The sequence below is a fragment of the Mus pahari genome, chromosome 4 (genome assembly GCF_900095145.1).
Source record: "Mus pahari chromosome 4, PAHARI_EIJ_v1.1, whole genome shotgun sequence".
NCBI classification, from domain to species: Eukaryota; Metazoa; Chordata; class Mammalia; order Rodentia; family Muridae; genus Mus; species Mus pahari.
Genome location: NC_034593.1, coordinates 13,855,725 through 13,874,756, shown reverse-complemented (window position 1 = coordinate 13,874,756; position 19,032 = coordinate 13,855,725). Strand labels below are relative to the sequence as shown.

The 19,032-nt window shown below is 42.2% G+C and overlaps 1 protein-coding gene across 1 annotated transcript; it reads right to left on the bottom strand.

Moving 5' to 3' along the window:
• Window positions 1–6,291: 6,291 nt before the first annotated feature.
• Window positions 6,292–9,467, bottom strand: Bhlhe22 (basic helix-loop-helix family member e22). Its single transcript, XM_021196142.1, has one exon. The coding sequence runs from the start codon at window positions 9,008–9,010 to the stop codon at window positions 7,937–7,939; it is 1,074 nt and encodes a 357-aa protein (XP_021051801.1). The 5' UTR covers window positions 9,011–9,467; the 3' UTR covers window positions 6,292–7,936.
• Window positions 9,468–19,032: the final 9,565 nt, after the last annotated feature.

Here is a 19,032-nt window from a genome sequence, read left to right as displayed (position 1 = left end):
AAGCACTAAATTTGGAATGCTGACCTTGCTTACCTATGAATTTTAATACCTTCTAGTCTGTGGGAAAAGACATGAATAAGAATGAGAAGTGAGAGAAGTTTCAGTCTAGTTAGGCATTGCCTTATGAAGCTTTCTTCATTTCTCAACAGATAATGAAGAAAACTGAATAATATTTGGACAATGCTCAATTTATTCACAAAATTGAAATGCAAGTGCTCAAATGCAATGGTAAGGGTAAAAGGGTTCTGTGTTAATTTACTTCACTGTTGCACTGGAACACTAATTTCGAAGGACTCTGATTGACTTCCACAGGACAAGGGTTCACAAATGATGACTAGGAGATGACCATCCTCCTGTTAGCAGGTAACAGAATCCAACTGTTTCAGAAGGTGCACCTGATTCTTGGAACTGGTTGGGTCAGCATTCCTTTTTTTCTAAATGGAAATTAAATGGACAATCTGTGAAAAGTATACCTTAACTTTCATTTGTTCTCTTACTGAGAAAATTAAATTTTTCTGGAATTAGCGTGATCCTGTAAGTAATAGTGTTCATTTTCTACTCAGAGTAGGGCTGGATTGAAAAAGAAAATCCTATGATTATGCCAGATTCTAAAGAGTAGTTGATATAAGGAAAAACTACATTGCAAACTACAATGGACAAAGTGCTTAGAAATAGAATCATTTTCTATTTGTATCTATAACAGCAAGTTGTGTTGTTACAGTACAAAGCAAGTAGAGAGGTAAAAATATCAGGTAAAGGTATTACTATCTAATGATTCATCATTGGAATAAATTTAAACTAACTTATTTTGAAATAACTCAATCCTACTGCAAAGTTATAAAATTTATCTTCACTTTTAAGAAAGTAGACTAAATAATATTTTCAAAAGTTAAAGAAGGGCTCTTGGACTAGTGAACATTTTTCTTAACCTTTGACCCTAGGTGATAACATCTACAGCTCTTCTACAGGGCAAGGGGTCACAAATGATGACTGAACCACAGACATAACTTATATTTGCTACCATATTTCCCATAATCCAGATAATTGTTTTACTTTCATAGAAAGTAATTTTTAATTGCTCAAAGAGGTCAATTGTATGAGCAACTATAGATCTTTTAAATTTCACTCATTTAAGACACTTACATTTTAAATATATGTACTCCTGATGCTTCTGCAAAAGAAAATTACAGTTATGGAGACTCAATTATTACTCGATCACACTAGCTGATGTGCCCAACATTCCATAGATAGAAGGTCTTTTCCCTTTCATGGCTCTCTGTGTCACCGTGAAAGCCTGGTTGGGAAAGTATTTCCTTTCATCAAAGTCTGGAATGAAGGGTACAGGCTCAGACTGGCACCTGATTCTGCATGCAATACTGCAGAGAGACAGCAAATTTAGTTGTATTTACTGGACGAGACAATGCATGATTTAGTATTTTCACACGTTAGGTACATAATCCACTCATGACCACCACCTGGAGAGAGGACATTGCTGCCTCTTCAGAGAATACATAAAAATATTTAACAGAGAAATCCTTGTATTAAATACTTTGGTAATTGCCAGAGCTGAATAAATATATAAAATGAGGTTGGGTCATGAAGCATTTTTATGATGAAATCTAAATTCTCATTCCTAAATACCTCTGTTAGCATAGCAGGTTTGAGTTGCAAACATCCTCCTAGTAAAAATGAATCTTTAAGACTGGGAAGTATTTGTAAATAATAGATCCTTAAAATATACCTGGATTTTATCTAAAACTCACAAGGAGAAATAATACTTGCTTTATATAACCAGTGATACCACTTTACCCTTTGATGAAGATGTTAATTTATGGTTGGTTAGCAGTTTATGACTGTCATTAGTTTTTTTCAGTTTGGTCCACATTAGAAATCTATTTTTCTTTTTTATTTTAACATGAGATAATTATATAAAGATATGGTTATGTTTTATCTAAAATGTATCATTCAACTATAGCTTTTCAAATTATTCACAGATCATAGTTCTTATATGTGCATATATGAATTTAAAAATACAGCAATAAAATGCTTGAAACAGATCATAAATTTGCTTCATATTTTATTGCATCTGTGAATCAGGTTGAACAGACAAGGACAGCTCTGGTCTTTGAGAAAGAATTAACTCTTTCTCAAGCTGGGTAGAAGATGATATCTTATTGAGCATACTTAAAGTCAACTCCCCATCAAAGCACCCTGGTGACATGTAAGATGGACTTCCTTGGCAAAGGCTGCAGTTAGGGTGGTGGCCAGTGTTTAAAACCGATCTTTGTTTTTATATGATGGCTTTTCCAGGCCAGAAATTTCCCTTCCAATGTTGCTTAATCTGTATTTCTGTGTTGCTGAACAGAACAAGCCAGAAAAGGGAGCCCCCCCTTTCCCCTCCCCATTCTGCCTCGCCCTCTCCTCACCACACCTCATTTTAAGACAATCCAGAAAAAGAAAAAAAAAAAGCTATTAAGAACAATACCACTAATTATATGAATTAGTGACAGAATTGAATCCACACAAGTCTCTGGAAAAGGGAAGGGAGAACAGAGTTTTCTTGCCCAAATAAAGGAATAAATGAAAGTTCCTCCTGATTTAAAGCTGGGGCCATTCTCAGAACTCCAGGGGTTGGTCAAGCTGTAAGGGGTGCGCCTTAAAAGAAAGACCCTGAGTCTGGACCCTGAATTGTACACGTGGTGCAGCAGGATTTAGCAATACCTGGGAAGACAATTAAAGGCAAAGCGCCTTAAAGTCTCTTTGTGTTCCTAGAAACTGGGAGGTTGGACCACAGTTGGCCTGCGGGAGGGGCAGGCAGGGAAAATGCCAGTCTTTGCCTCATCCACCCTTTAGCTAGGCTCAGAGTGAGAAAAGTAGGAGTGCTTGACTTTCTTAGACACCAAGCTGCAGAAAGCCTTCTTGTTCAGACTAAGGCTAGGCAACATGCACTAGGGCCAGCCTGGGGCTTGGGTTGGAGCAAACTCCTGTTTATCTTGTGAAGCCTGCAAAACACACACCACTTGACCAGAAGAACTGTTTGAGAGAAAATAACTCTCATCCTAAAAGTATTCTGTACTTCAAACTGACCTTACTATCTCTTAGTTTTCCTTCGTTCTATCTATGCCTATGTTTGGCTTCAAGGCTGAGTTTAAACCATTCTGCAAAACGTTAATTGATGGAAAGTCCCTTGGGAGGTGGATGATTTTAGTCTGATCTGCATTTTTGTTAAAAGAAAGCTCTTTTATGTTTCTGGTGTTTAGGTTTTACTACTTGCTTTTGTGTAGAGGCATCATTCAGTTCATCCTTCCCCAGGCCACCACTACATCCCCAGGCTGAATCTCATTTTCATTAAAGGTTGGAAGAGGAAGCTTGGAAACCTCCCCTGACCAGGGTTCATTACCTCCCTCTTTGCTGGAACACAGGCGGACCTCCGATCTCCACTGGTTCCCTTGCTCAACCAGGCAGAGCCACCACAACGTGCTGCATGCCTGGAACTGAACTCATCATTATTTTTCAAAGTCTGGGAAGTGTATTATCTTTTTTCCTAGTGGTAATTAGTTACCATAGCATTTAATACATAAATGTGCCCAGAGCACACCATTAACAGTTAAACGGAGGATTCAATTTAACACATGATTATATCTTTCATAAGTCATTACATTGCAACAGTCACTGCCACTCATATTGGGTTAGGTCTCAAGGCAGGTACAAAAGTTTGTTTCTGGTGTTGCACGCTAAAAGTGCGTGGGGAAGGAAATCTGTGAGCCTGGGTTTTCTCTAGTGGATCGTGGGCTAAAAAAAGGAAATGGGAGCAATTACAAAAAGAATTCCTGTGTAATAAAAGGTCTTAGGGGGCTTGCTCAGCTTTAGAGTGGGAATAAAGAGCACTACAGTGTCCCCTGTCGTCCCTCTCCCTCTCCCTCTCCCTCTCCCTCTCCGTGTGTGTGTGTGTGTGTGTGTGTGTGTGTGTGTGTGTGTGTGTGTCTTAGACACGGCACAGGCACACTCATCTACCCACCTCAGGGAGAAGAAAGGAGAGGTGACTTCCCCAAGATGTTTACTTTCAGGAAACTTAGTAAATAAACAGCCAAAGGGTCTATCAGACCTCAGGGTCAAGGTAGTGAATTCGAGTGGGACTCAAGAGACATGTGGAACCTTCAGTTCCCCGAGGATTTGTTGGTAGGATACTCCTGGGAAAGGGCCTTAAGGTCTGGTGGATATCCCAGCAAGCTCTTGGATGAGCCACTGTTGGCTGGCACATGCCCACACTCTGAAGATGAATTCCGAAGGCCCTGGTGTTGACTCCTCAGTTCTTCTGCAAGTGTCCCACCTGGGTAGACACTGTGGTGCAGTAGTGAAAGGACTAATTCTCCAGAGAAGACAGAAGAAAAGTGGCCTGGAGTCTGGATGTAGAGAGGTGGAATTTTCTCTAGCCATCCTCTGCCTTAACCAGAAGCAGATGCTGGAGAAACTCTGGAGGGGCTAGTGCTGGGGCAGAGAAGGACACCTAAGCAAATCTGAAGCTTCTTTGCCTTTTCTTTCAGACATCCTATGGATTTTATAAAAAACATATGGTGGCCAGCTCCAGTCAAAAAGCAAAACAAAACAAAACGTTGACATCTCTGAAAATATTAAAATGAAAATAAATATAATTCCCTTCCATGCCTTTCAGTACTGCCTGCTTGTTTGACACTTTCTGTCTTCAGTATCCTTCTCCAATGTTCCCCCCTTACATTTGAGTTCTCTTCTGGACTAAGCACAGAAGCTGAGTGGTTGGAGGATGAGGGGAGAGCCAGCATGTCTTTTCCTTGAAGTTCAATATTTGATATTCTGTCCGATTTCTGCTAACGGTTGAATAATACACAGTTTGTAGAGGAAGTGTTTCAGGGAGGCCTTCTTAATGATGCAAAATATTAAGCAGTAAATCTTGCAGGAAATGTGTCCCCAACAATGTTAGTATGCAAAGGGGGGAAGTCTGACTAGTGGAGGCTGTGGCTAATTCCTAATCAGAATGATGGACAGCAGGGACAGAACAATACAAACTAATGGCTGTGTTGCTGATCACTTTACCCCTTGATTAAAGACACCCAATTATGGTGCAGAACAGTGTCGTAATTATGTTTCTTAATCACATCCAGGAGGTTTAATTGCCTTAACGATGTGTTTCATTAAATGAATTTAGGTATTATAGTCGACAGTTTTCATACACAGTTGTTTTCAAATTAACATAATATTAGACATCGTCATGGAAATTGTTTTAATAATCATAATTAGATGCACCCAGGCTTTGTCTGGTAAATGCTGAGAGAAGGTCTCCTCCAGCCTAGGGGCTACCCTGGTCCCTTCCTCCTGTCTAGTCTACCACCACTCCCTGAAACAGGGGCTTGAGTTTCAAGGCCTTTTGCTCTTATGTTGTCTGAAAAGTTACAGGTTCTGATTAATCTTCTTTGATGAAATTTGGAACAGAAAACATCCTTCTTTACCAGCCTCCACTAAGTTTGACGGCATTTAGGGATGTCTTTATGAGCTGAGGCTGCACAGACCAAATGCATTTAGGTAACTAGGTCCAGTGAAAGTTCTGCACCTTCAGACCTCCATATCAGTACCACCATCTCTGTGATGCCTACAAATTACACTTTCTACAGTCGAGAGCAAAGGTTCAAATATAAACAGATATATTATACCTTAGTAGAGTCATGCCTAACCCAATTCAAATACCAAGCATCTCATTAACCAATGACCTAATAAATTCTGGGAGTCTGTGCGGGCATTACTTACACTTACATAATTCAATCACGTTGACCCTTTTGTCACAGAAAAGTAGGATGAGACCACGATAAAGCTGATGCTCAAAGAATCAGGATCCATCTTTTCTTTTGGTCTTCAAGCATTTGGATGCAGAACTTTTGTTTTAAAAGTCTTTAAGAAAATGTACCCACCTTGGCAGGCCCTAGCATGGCCTAGATTCTGTACCTGTGGGAGAGATTTTCAGGGAGACCCTGGCTTTTTAAGTATCAGGAACTCTGGACCTGTTCTGGTCCCGAGTCTAACCACAGACTTCTTTCACCTCTGCTCCATGGCCATTCCCAGTCCTTGTCCTCTTAGTAACCATGTGACCTAAGGCTACTCATAACTGTGCAGCACTGCCAAAACTTTAGTTCCACTTTTTATGAAACTCTTTTCCTTTCCTTTCCTTTTTTTTTTTTTTTTTTTTTTTTTTTTGTTACTTCTCAGGCAAGAATAACACAGAAAAAAGTGGCTGCTTCTTCTACAAAGCACAGCATAATAACATGTTTGATCAAAATATTTTAATAAAGATTCTTTCTGACATAGATACACATACAAATGGTCGTACATAACTGTCATAGTCTGATTGACCTATTTAATATATATATCATTCTTTACACATCCAAAAACCAACTGATAGATCCATTATAGCTCTGAAATCACCATCCAACCTGACAAACTGAATTTGTATTATCTGTAAGGAGTGGAAAATAGCAAGACTCCATTTTAAAAAGAGGTTTTCTGGATTTTCATAGGAGGAAAGGCAGGCAGATAGCCATGCAAACTAAAACTGAAAGCTCACTTTGGGTAAATAGCTCCTTGCTCTTCCTTAGCTTTATTTCATTTAAATTTTATTTTTTTCTTAGAAAAATAACAAAGGATTTCACACCATAAGCAAATCAAACCAGTCTTTTAACTTAATAAGTCATCACAGTAGGAATAACTTATATATGTACATCTATATTAAAAACAATTAAATTAGACCTTTTAAAATGCACAGCACAACCTGAAAAATATATTTGCCTAGTATGTTCTTACTTATAAAATCTATTGCTGTGATGTTTTTCCGTTTTGGAATGCAAATAGGTCCCCTTTTGGAAAAGAGATCAATTCATTCATCAATTAAGAATACACCTTTCCTGTAATTTTTGGACTGAAGCAATTTATTAAAGCTCAATTTAAATACATGGACGATGCAACTGAAAATATCCAATGACCTTTCAAAAACCTCAGCAGCTCAGATACATCAATATTTCTCTTCATATTTGTTGGCAAATATACCTTTGAACACTAGGCACACAGTGTAAGTTAATATATAAAACAGAATTTTAGAAGCATTAAAAAAATCTACACTTAAGACCTTAACACATAATAAATACTGTGGATGTGGATCATTAAAGAATAACAAATAAATACCATAAATTGCTAATACATCATTGCAGAGTAGAAAGTAACAAGGTGCACATAAATATTTTAAATGCAATTCTTTCAGCCACAGCCTGCTTTCTATACCACTCTCACCAAAACTTTGAGCATTTTCACGGAATTTTAAGTTCAGAGACAATAAAAAACACAAGTCTTTGATAGCAACATGTCTCTGCTTTCCCCGCCACCTAAATAAGTCTGCCTTTCAAGTTTTTCTCCTGGCTCAGAATCAAGATGTATTTTTCGAGTGCCCTTTCTGATTTGTCTGAATGAATACTCTGTTCCCAAGCCTCTCACTCTGAACCCCTTCATCACTTGCCAATTGTCAGCTATTAGTAGGATTAATTTTGCCACTCGGTACTTTTCTCGTCTAATAATCAAGCACTACTTTTCAACTCATTTTTCACCTTCAAAGAAGACTGTACTTCCTTGAGGTCTAGGTAGCCACCAAAGTTGGCACTTTTCTGAGGGGGAAAAGGAAGCACACTTCATCCAGACTAAACCTCCCTCTTCCCTCCCTCCCCGCCCCAAAGACCAAGATTCCGGGCGTGCCAAGGCTGAATGTCCGGTTTGTCTCTGATACTTCTAAGTTCCTGCCTCTGCTTTGTTTGCCCTGCAAGTGTTTCACAACTTAGGAGAGGACCAAAGGAAAAGGGATGGGGAGCAGCTTCTCACTTTCCTCTAGCTTTGGGGTCGGTCTCAAGGTTTTAGAGGGAGGGAGTGTTTAAGGCTTCTCCGTGCACTGTTTGCAGAGGCTGGATGAGACGCTGTTGAATAGGGCACACTTCTCGGGGCAGGAGGCAGCGGGCGGCAGCCCTGCACTGAACGGGTAGCCGGCCGCCTGCTCGTAGGCGCCGAGCGCCGGGTGCAGGGCAGCGGCCGCCGCGGCCGCGGCCGCCGAGCTGGGAAGAGAGGCTGCCGAGATGGCCTGGCCTTGGTTGAGGTAGGCGACTAGGCGCCGCATTTCCTCCAGGGCCTGTGCCTGCATGAGGATGTAGTTCTTGGCGAGGAGCAGCGTGGCGATTTTGGAGAGCTTCCGCACTGAAGGGCTGTGCGCGTAAGGAATGACCGCGCGCAGCTCATCCAGTGCGTCGTTCAGGTCGTGCATCCTCCGGCGCTCACGGGCGTTGATGTTGAGGCGCAGCGCCTTCTGCTCTTTGGATTTCTTGCTGCTGCTGCCGCCACCGCCGCCGCTTCCGCCGCCACTTGTGGGGCCCCCCGGGGGGAGGCCCGAGCCACCGTGCAAGTGGGCGTTGGAGCAGCCCTCGGCCACCTTGGCGCTGCCGCCCCCCGCTCCCGGCGATGCCCGCGGGTCGGGTCCCCCGGCTCGCAGCACCAGCTCGCAGCGGCCGTCGCTGTCGTCGTCGGGGCTCTGTTCGCCGCCGCTGCTCTCGGCCACGGAGCCGCGTCCGGCGCTCTCGCCGTACTTGAGGCACAGGGCAGCCCCCGCCGGCAGGCTGCTCAGGCTCGGCTCGCCCCCCACGCCCGCTGAGCCCACGAGCAGCCCCGGGACACTCACCCCGCCGCCGCCGCCGCCGCCGCTCGCGCCACCGCCTCCTCCGGGCGGAGGCAGCAGCAGCCCAGCCCCTTCAGGGTCAGCCGGCTCGAAGCAGCCAAGGGGCGACGAGGACGACGCCGGGCGTTCGCGAGTTGGCGGCGCCAGGGACAGGTCCATGCCCGGGGGCGTGGAGCGAAAAGCAGCCTCCAGGCGCTTGGCAGCGGAGGTGCCCAGGCTCTTGTGCAGGAAGAGGTCGTCTTCGCTCGCGGCCGCCGCACCGAGGTGCAACCCGCGCTCCATCGTCCGGGCCAGCCGCCGCCTGGGCTGGGGAATCAGGCGGCCGCACAGACGCGCGCCGGCGGGGTTCCGGAGCTGCTGCGTGCGTCGGTCCCCACGCTGCCCAAAGCCCTGTCCCTTTCTTTTTCTTTTTCGCCTTCCCCCGCGCTCGCCGCCTCCTCTTCTTCTTCTTCTTCGTCTCCAGCCGACGGTGCTGGCTGCTAAGGCTCACCATGGGCCGCGGCCCCTCATGGTGGGAGGCTGGTCGCGGAGGGAGCCGAGCTGCCGCCGCTGCCGCCTCTGAGTCCAATCCCGCGCCTGCTCTACGCACCGTTTATCTTGCTTGGATTCACCTTCAAGAGATTTCCGGACCCATCAACCAGCCGCCGCCACAGACGGGGGAGTCTTTTACATCATTATCTCTGAGTAGGTTATTATGAAGAAGACTCGCCTGTTGGGACAGCGCTTTCTACCCAATCAGGTTAACGTTTTAATTAATAGGATTAAAACGGTAACAAACAATCGCAAGCGCTATCTGGCCGCGAGTCTGAATAGTTTCATTTCCCAGGTCTGAAGACAGGCAGCAGCCAGAGCTTTATAAAAGGCGCCTGCTCCATTATTCTGCCTGCCATCTGTATACACAGCTTAGCGCATATGTTTGCAAGGCGCTGGGTCCTGTTAGTAACCCAACAACTGCCTTTAGCTTGACATGTGTGGCGACTTTCACTCATCAATGAGCACACTAAAAGCCCTACTTAGAGCCGAGGATGTTCTTTGCTCCTTCAGCAAATTGTATATCCGCGGTAAAGACTGGGAGTCCAGTGGAAAGCCCCCGCCCCCACTGAGCACCCCCCCCCCACTACCCTTCACAGGGCCACTACTGTCTCAGCTTGCTTAGTTACCCACACAGGAGAGAATTCTATTTCTCACTGTTAATAGCATGTCTGCATTTATAGATGGAACCTGGGGGCTGGGGGTAGGGGTGAGGTACCTGCTATCTTGTCTCGAATTTACCCTAGATTTTCAGCTAGTATGTTAGCAAAGCAAGAGCCAACCCAGATTTTCTCCAAACCACTTTCCCCACAGCCCTCCACTGCCCATTTCCTATATAGATGAAAAAAAAAAAACAATTAAACAAAGCAGCAAAATGATGACCAAGTTGCTTACATAGCCCTTTTGATTTAAAACTCGAAGGGGGCGGGGTGGGGGAGGCCTTTGCAGAGTCCCCCACGCTATTAAGTTGGTGGTGAGAGAAGCGCACTGCTTCATGGACAGAAAGAAAAGAAAAACGACTCTCAAACTTTCCTCAAGATTAAATCCAGTTGCTTCGCAAGAAGGAACATTGAGAGCGGAATCTTCTCACACACAAGTGGGGGCATTCGTGCATGTAGCGGTTCTGAAGATGTTTGGGGACATCTGGATCCATCTGGGCTGTTCCTGCAGGGTTAGTTCAGGGCAGACAGAATTGTGGAAACAAGAGCTATCTGGATGGAGATAGTACACACGGTCCTCATGCTTCTGAGTCCAGTCTCTCGAAGCACACGATATTCAGTGGCTAGTTTTCATCCTTATAAGTAAAAACAGTATTCCACAACAATTCCATAAGTCTCTCTTATCTGGCAGAATTACTGAAGGCTGTGCAGGTTGGGGTTTCTCTGGTTTCATTAAAAACCTTTTAATTGTGGCTTTCAGAGTTGGCCTCAGGTGTTGGACTCTTTTCATTATATTTTGCTCTAATGTGATGAAATTCTAATTCTCTCCTTACCATATGGTTAAATTTCCCCACTGAGAATTAGTTGAAAAGGGAGAAATAATCTATTAATCTCTGTAATAGATTCACAAATGAGGTTCACCTCAGAACCTGTTTTTGAATAGTAATATCAGAACAGTTGGGCACTTTATTTCATACAGGAAATGTGAGGGCGACACAGAACTGTCTACATTGTCACCTGGAAAGGATGGAAAGGAACCTTGGTTCTACCTTTCCAGAACGGAAAAGTTCTCTGTAACTGGTGTTCCTTCAGCTGAATCGGAACCCGCAAAGGGACTGCTTGAAGCTGTATTGCTTGAGATCCTGCGGTTAACACAAGGCCTGCCCACGTGTATAGTTGTGAACCATAGCCGCTTTGGTGCGGGGCGGTGCCTCTTTTGCGCTCTGGGCTCTCCGCCTCCTCTCTCCTTCCTCTGTTCCTCGCAGCTGTTAGCCTGTCCCTTTAGGAAGCTAAAGACACAGACGCGCTAGTGTTGTTTGTCAATTAGCAGCTTTGTTTTCAGAGGGATCATAAAGGAAGGGTCTCTATAAACTTAGGCTAATGAGAGGCTCCTATCAGGCTACTAACAGAAGGATGGAGGCTAGCACCATGGAGATTCTGCAGAGTGGCTAAAAAAGTCTTCCCTAAAGTCTAACTTCGTTTGCCTGTGTGTTTTTCTTGTGCTCTCTAACTTTCCTTAAGATGCCTGAATTCCTTCGGGTTCTGGAGAAGGTATTTAAAAGGCATACAGTGTAGCAAATCCCAGCTCTTAGGCTCTCTAACTGGCTCCGCGCGTATCTTCCAGGGTAGTATCCAGGAGGGGCAGGAAGAATTTACAAAACGTGATGGCATGAGGATTCCCGGTTTCCCTAGTCCCACCTCTGATGCCTTCCAATCATCCAAAGCTCTACAACAGTTTTGCTTAACTTGATTCCCCTAGGTATTAACCAGCCACCTCTTCTGAACTTGGGGGAAATCCCACAGCCTCCCCAAAGGAGTTGGTTGTTTAATAGTAGCAGAAAGTTGTGCTGGGGAAATGGCCAGAGAATTTATGGAAGCTTTAAACACGGGTCTTATAACCACCTTCGGGGAATGGTCTTCCAGGTTTATGCACTCGTAAACTTTTGCTGATTGCTTCTGGGAAGTTGTCAGGCACTTAACACTGCATTTATCTTACAGGGCAATGAAAACACATCTGCCTGACGTCTAGTTACCAGGTTTAATCATCACTAACCCCGAGTCACTGCCTCAACTTCCTTTCACTTTGGGTAGAATCAGACTGCCACTGCAGGGGTTCTGGCTCAGAGAAGGGTGAGGTCAGCAGCTCTCGCAATATCCCTTGGCCGCAGGAACTCTAGAAATCTTAAACTTTGATCTTGCAGAAGTTGCTAGAGTCAGGGGCCAGGCTGCTGAAGCAATAGACACGTTCCAAAATAGAAGAGAAAGTCCAAACCAGAGCCTTCTTCTATAGAGGGTGAGGTTGAGGAAATCAACCAGGGCTCTATCACCTGACGTGAAGCATCTATAGGAAAACTCACAGGATTTTCCGAAGAAAGGGGTTTGGGAGACCAGAGACACAAGGGACAGGTCTTTTAGAAAGCACCAGAGTCAAGGTGGGACAAGTAGGACCACTCAGGGAAAACAGTTCCTGAGTCCCCCTGTGTTTAGACTGGTTGGCTCAGTGAAGCTCCTTGGCATCAGAAAAGGTACATTTTCCGCCAAGTGTTGGATACCAAATGTATACATATCAAAGAGCTCTCATAAAGATGAACAATTTTTATTATGATTGGAGGAAACGCTCCGAAAACCTTAAAGAGAGGCTGAAATATTCAGCAAACATCACTGCATCGGAATTAGAGGGTGGAGTTGCAGACCCAAGTAATGTGTAGGTCAAACTTATATTTATTCTATGCTCGGATTTGGAAATAGCTCAAGCAGAATCATGATAGAACTCACTCTACCTTTAAAGTGGGATGCTAAGAATTTCTCTGTGGTATTTCTGCATCTCTGATAACTTTATGACTTGTCTAAATTAAGCAGCCCGGAGAAGTCTATCTCTGGCTGTCTGCGTGTTTCAATTTCTCTATTTCAGAACACTTTGAAAAAATGAAAACAAACTAGAGGGGGAAAAAAACGTAAACTTTAACTTGAAGCCTCTCTGGGTGGGGGTGGGGGGGAATGAAATCTGTAAGAGCTGTGGGAAGAATGTGACAGACTTGGAAAGTGTGCTTTTCCCTGTCCTCCCACTGGCTCTGAAGGTCCCCTCTGTCAGCAACCACCAAGCCCCCAGGGATCAGCTCTGACAAACTGCTCCTGAACTGCCAAGTACAATGCTATGAAGTCGGTATGCCTTCCCTCTAATACAAGGGGCTCCTGGCGGTGGTCCTCCAGCCCCGGGATGAGGCACCTTGACCTTGAAGCTGCAGGGTTTCTTGTAGCTTGGGGTGGCTGCCGCCCCCTGGTCCTTTGAGATCTTAGTAACACAGAGCCACATTCATCCAGTTCCCGGGATAAGTTTCTCCGCATCCTTTTGCTTGCTTCCTCTCAAGAACTTGGAGAGACTGGGTCTGCGAATGCCCATCAGATTGAAGAGACCCCTCGGGAAGGAAGAAGCAGGAACCAGGCAGGCAGTGGTTCGAGATGAAACAGTTCTGGCAGCCACCCAAAGTCTTAACTCAGTTCCCCAAATTCCGATCTGGAATTGTTGGGGTCTGCTCCAAACTTCACCTACCTATCTAGTTTCTCTCAATCTAGTCTAACAAAGGACATTGTTCCTCACTACCCTGGAAGTAGTTTAAGTTCGAAAAGATGCTGGACAGAAACCTTCAGCCTCCAAAAGCAGCCTTCCCACGATCCATTCAAACCGGCTCAAGCACGTTGTGGGGACGTTCCTGATCTTGGTGACTTTCAAGGTTAAGCAGTCTGTGTATTAAGAGAATAATATGGTGCCTAGTTATCATTGGTAAAACCCAGAGGACGACCTAAGCTTCACGGCTGAAATAAACGGAAAGGTAGCGGAAAGAGTTCATGAAGAATTCCCTGTCCTCTTTCTTTGGACATACAATGTGGTTGGTTGTATTCTCCTGGGAACGGTAACTATAGGCTTCTTTGTCCTGTTATAGGAGTCTCTCCCCTGAATATTATCTTCATAATATTGGAAAACATTCTGGAACATGTTTAAAATAGTTCGAACAAAAGTGGTGGATATTTTGGGGGGTTGTCCAGAAATAAGAAAACTAAAGATTTAACTGGGCTTTGGAAGCCTTAGCTCTGCTATTTAAAACCTGCAGCGCCATCTCCTGACAAAAACGAGAATATCGTGGCGTATGATAGCATTTGAATACTAAAGCCTGAAATATCCAGGTCCCAGAGACCCATTTTATTTTATGCCTCAAAAGTCATTTCAGTGGTAGCTTGGCTATGATTAAAAGTGTTATCTAGGCATCTATGTCCATTAAATAATTCGAGTCACAATTCCCAAAGCGAATCATTTGTAAAGAGAAGTTTGTGTTCTAGTTTTACATATACATCATTTTATACACTCAGATGTAGTTCCGTGGTGATTTATAATACATTCCATTTAATAAATTGAATACAAAATTTCTTCATAGAAATTAAATCACATGTTAATTTGTAAATAAAACAACTATTTCATGCAAAGGATGTTGTAATCTTAAGTACTGTCAAGAATGAACAGGTTGGTTAATTCTTGGCTGTTCATTTACTATTCAGATGATTTATCACCATGTTGCAAAGTGTGACTACATTGTCGAGAAGCTGCCCTCCACCCCCTGCTTTGAGGTATGGTACCTCTCTGGTGGAAAAAGAGTAAGAGCAGAGGTCATTCTTCCAGACATGTTTGCATCCTCATAACACACATCAGCAGGTAATCCAGCCCCATCACCTCAGAGACCTTCAGGTTCTGCAGGCAACCGTTTCCTCACCATACAGTCCCACAGAACAGCCAATCTAGGTGTTGATCCTGAAATGTCATCTAGGGTAACCCATTTCCAGAAAAGCTTACGAGAATTGGTCGTACTTAACAGTTGGCATTTCTAAAGTGTATTTTTAAGAAAGCTCACTTCTTATTAATAAATCAAAAACTGGTAAAATACAAAGATAGGGATGGGGTAGATAGCTGATTTATTAACAAAGTGCTTGATTAGTATGTCCAAAATGCTAGATTTCATTTTCAACTTTGAAAAAAAAAAGAATCAGAGATGATACCTCTATTAAAACACTTCTCATTCATACACCGGCCAGCTGCTTGAAACACAAATACAAGTAGATATGCTTTTTGTAGTGTACAAAATATTATGAATAGCCTTCAAAATAGCAGATCAAACAGTCAAAAGCAAATGTCATTACAGTGAAGGATTAATTTTATTAATTACAGTGAAGATCTATTAAGCTAAATATTTGGACTCGTTTACTCTGTCAATGTAAGAGCTCCTGTTTGAAAGAAATTTGATGATATATAGGAGGAACTAGATAAACAGATGGCTAGCTACAGGGCTGTTCACAGTAAAATTTGAAAGTTAGCATGAATAAGTTTGACACACTCTAAAACGTTTTTGATGTGGTCACCTGGTCTACTCTAGCAATTGGATATTGTTGCCTATAATTATGTTAAGTTATACTAAAGAACTTTTTAACTTGGCTGTATTATTAATACGTTTCACTGAAAAGTATGGATCCAGTTGTCTGGTCAGAACACAGGGCGAGAAGCCCAGGAGAGGGGACGGGGAGAGGAAGAGATCACATGTGTGTGTGCTAAACTTGGACAGTATTTAAGTTAGTATTATAAATTAAATTAAATTAAAATTATATATATGGAGAGAGAGGAGAGAGAGGAGAGTGTATGGTGGCACAAGCTGGACACCCCAGGAGTCTGAAGCAGGACTAAGAGAACCAGGGCTATGCACAAGACCCAGGCTCAAGATAACAGAAACAAAACAGGAACCGACAGATGCAAGACATGGTGAAACAAGTGTCAGTACAAAATGGCATCCTCTTATGAAAAGGTCCTTGCCTAAACTATGAAGGATGACACCTTACAACACCCTACGTTTATATAATGTCTATGGGGAGAATGGCATCCCCATGCAGGTGCTATAGATACAGTAATACACACTTCAAACTGACTTGATGTCACAACAAAACAAAGCAACAGCAGCAGAAACAAAACCACTCTTTCTGTGGATGAGAAGTTCAGATTTTTTTTTTAGAAAGATTCCTTCCTTCCTATATTTGTAAGAACAAAGCTCATGAAAAAAAATAAAAGAAAGCAATTGGCAGAGAAGGAAATATATGTATTTGAATCTAAAGGAATAGAGTATATATATATATATATATATATACACATACATATATATATATATATATATATATATATATATATATATATATATCACATGATCACATGGGAAAACTGTCATAGAGGCAGTATGTTTCTTTTAAGAAATTTGTAAATTCACATCTGTAGGACCTGATTGCACTGCTCTGTGAATTATTTAATAATATAAGAGTAGGATTGGCACGGTAGTATTTGTAATATATAATATTTTATAATTTCCTTGGCCCTACTTAAGTTCAAGAGGAGAATGGGCCTATTAATCATGCCTTTCCTGACTTCCTTGTAGGATTAATCAATGGAGACTGTGAAACAGTTTCTAAGGTGACACAAGTTTAATTTCAATACTATATTGTATTTCTTGGACTATTCAGCTTGAACAGGTTCAGTGACATTTCACCTGATAGTTTATACTTGGTTTCTATCTTACTGACTTTTTTTCTATCATAACTTTGTAGTACTGGCAGGTTTCAGAGCACTTTTCAATGAATGGGCCATGTTTGAGTCATTGCATGCAGCACTAAAGAGGCAGAGATAGGCAGCCCTCTGTGGATTCCAGGCAAGCCTGTTGCACAAAGGAAAAGTCTGTCAAAAAAAAATGTCATGGGACTTGGGACATTGTAGTGTATCCCTATAAGCCCAGCATGTCTGAAGTTTAAAGTCAGCTTTGGCTACATACGAAATTTGAGACCAGCTTTGACTCCAGGAAGCCCTATTTCAGAAACGAGCATCAGCCACCAAAAAGATTCATGGAATTTGGAGACACATTTTTGATTTTTAAAAAATATTTCTTAGCCTGTCAGTCACACCTACTGTCTTTTTCTTCTGCCATTAAGAAATCCCCATTTCCTACTTATGGGGAGTTTGCAAAACTGAGTAGATTTGTCTAGAGTCCCTTACAAAGCCTGTAAAACCATCTCAGTAGCAATATATTGTTTCACTCAGTGGCCATTGTTAGTGTGAAGCTTGTATCTTCCTCCTATTGGTTGAATGTATCAATGCTGCCGGTTTCTCCTTTGCCTATGGTTCATCAGACAGTTTCAGTTAAGCAAGAAAACTCACCTCAAAGAAATCACCTAGAATTAATTTTTAATGAGGTGTAGGAAGACAGTGCCTGGCAAAGGTATAAATCTATTACATCTCTTCCCTTTTGTCACCAGCTAAGATGATGATTTTCATTGAGAAAAACATGCTTGTCTGAATAATGTTTTTTTTCTTAATCTCAGCTACTTCTAGTGTGTTTCGTTATTCTTCAAGATAAATTTTACTCAATAATTAGGCTTCCTATAAATTGGGAAATACATGTTGTGTGAGTGAAGAACACTATTCTATAAAGGCAGTTTTACAGACAGCAAGCAAAGAAAGACCTTTCTGCACAAGGTAAAAAACAAAAACAAAATTTTACAAAGGAAAATAGTGGACACACTAAAAATCACTAAATTTTCTGCTCTGTAAAGAAAACAACCATGAACAAAGTCAAAAGATAAATGACATGTTGGAAGAAAATAAGCATGCCAAGAGTACAAACAGCATCTACAGAACAAAAGCCATTTAAAAGAAAAATTGGAAAATAATTTAACCTGATAATTAACAGAAAAAGTAAAGATATTCAAAATGGTATAAAAAGAGACTCAGGATTTTTAATTAAATTCAAATAATTGTTTAAAATGGGTAAAAATTTAAAACAACAATATGTAGAGTTATAAGAAATATTGTTATGGTAAAAACTGTTAGAAAGACCGGGCGTGGTGGTGCACACCTTTAATCTGAGCACTGGGGAGGCAGAGGCAGGTGGATTTCTGCATTCAAGGCCAGCCTGGTCTACAAAGTGAGTTCCAGGACAGCCAGGGCTACACAGAGAAACCCTGTCTCAAAAACAAACAAACAAACAAACAAAAACTGTTAAAAAACAAATTTTATAATCTAAATACCCACAATATTATGAGTTCATGTAGAAAAATGTCTAAAGATTTTTTTAAAAGGGAAGGAAATATGACACAACCTAAAGGCTTGCAAATGATTAATTGCATGATAGTGCTTCTATCCCACAAAGTAATATACTATTCTAAAAAGTGATCGTAAAGTAAAATGTGGTGAGAAGTGCCTGGAATTCCAGCACTTGGAATGTGTTTCTAGCACAAGATTTTAGATGACTTTGGAACTTCAAGTAGAGCCAGCATCACCTGGGTGACACAGGATCCTGGATAGGCTGCTGGAGTGAGTGGTATGGCACCTCAATAGACAAGGAAAGCAGGCTGGAACTCAGAAAGAAGACGACGCTGTCTCAGTTACAGCCTAGACTGGCACTGTTAGAAGGTAAGAAGTCAGTCATGACAAACAATCAAAGCCCAGTGAGAGTACAGGAACCGGAGCACCAGCTACGGAATAAGTCAACGTCCACTAGCAATTAACTTGCGAGCCTGCCGGGCTGTTTGATAGCTGTGGCACCACATTTAGGAGTTTGAGGCAGGTGGATTTCAACAGTGGGAGGCCAGCCTTGACTTTATAGAGGGCAACTTAAAGCTATTTCTTCCTGTTTGATGGAAACTTTATTCAATAGTTAATTTTCTTTCTTTCCTGGTAACTGAAACTGGAAGATCAGGGATGAGATATTTTTTTTTATACATTTCTTTAAAACATCTCTACTAAAAGTGGAGCAATCACTGGCAGATGTTCAATTTCTTTAAAAAAGTAAATAAGGAAGAACTTCCTGACTCTCCAGAGAGTTTGTATCACAGTGCATTCTCTTCTCCATTTAGAAACAGAAACATCACTTGTCCTCATTTTAAAATGAATCTAAAATTAGTTTTCTCTACCTATCATCCCGGTAAACCACTTTCTTCCATTGTTGGCTTGGTCAACAACATGCTTTAAAGTAATAATGTTATTTGTGAACATCTATTGCCTAACCAAACACTTCTGCTTTTCTTTACTGTTTGTTA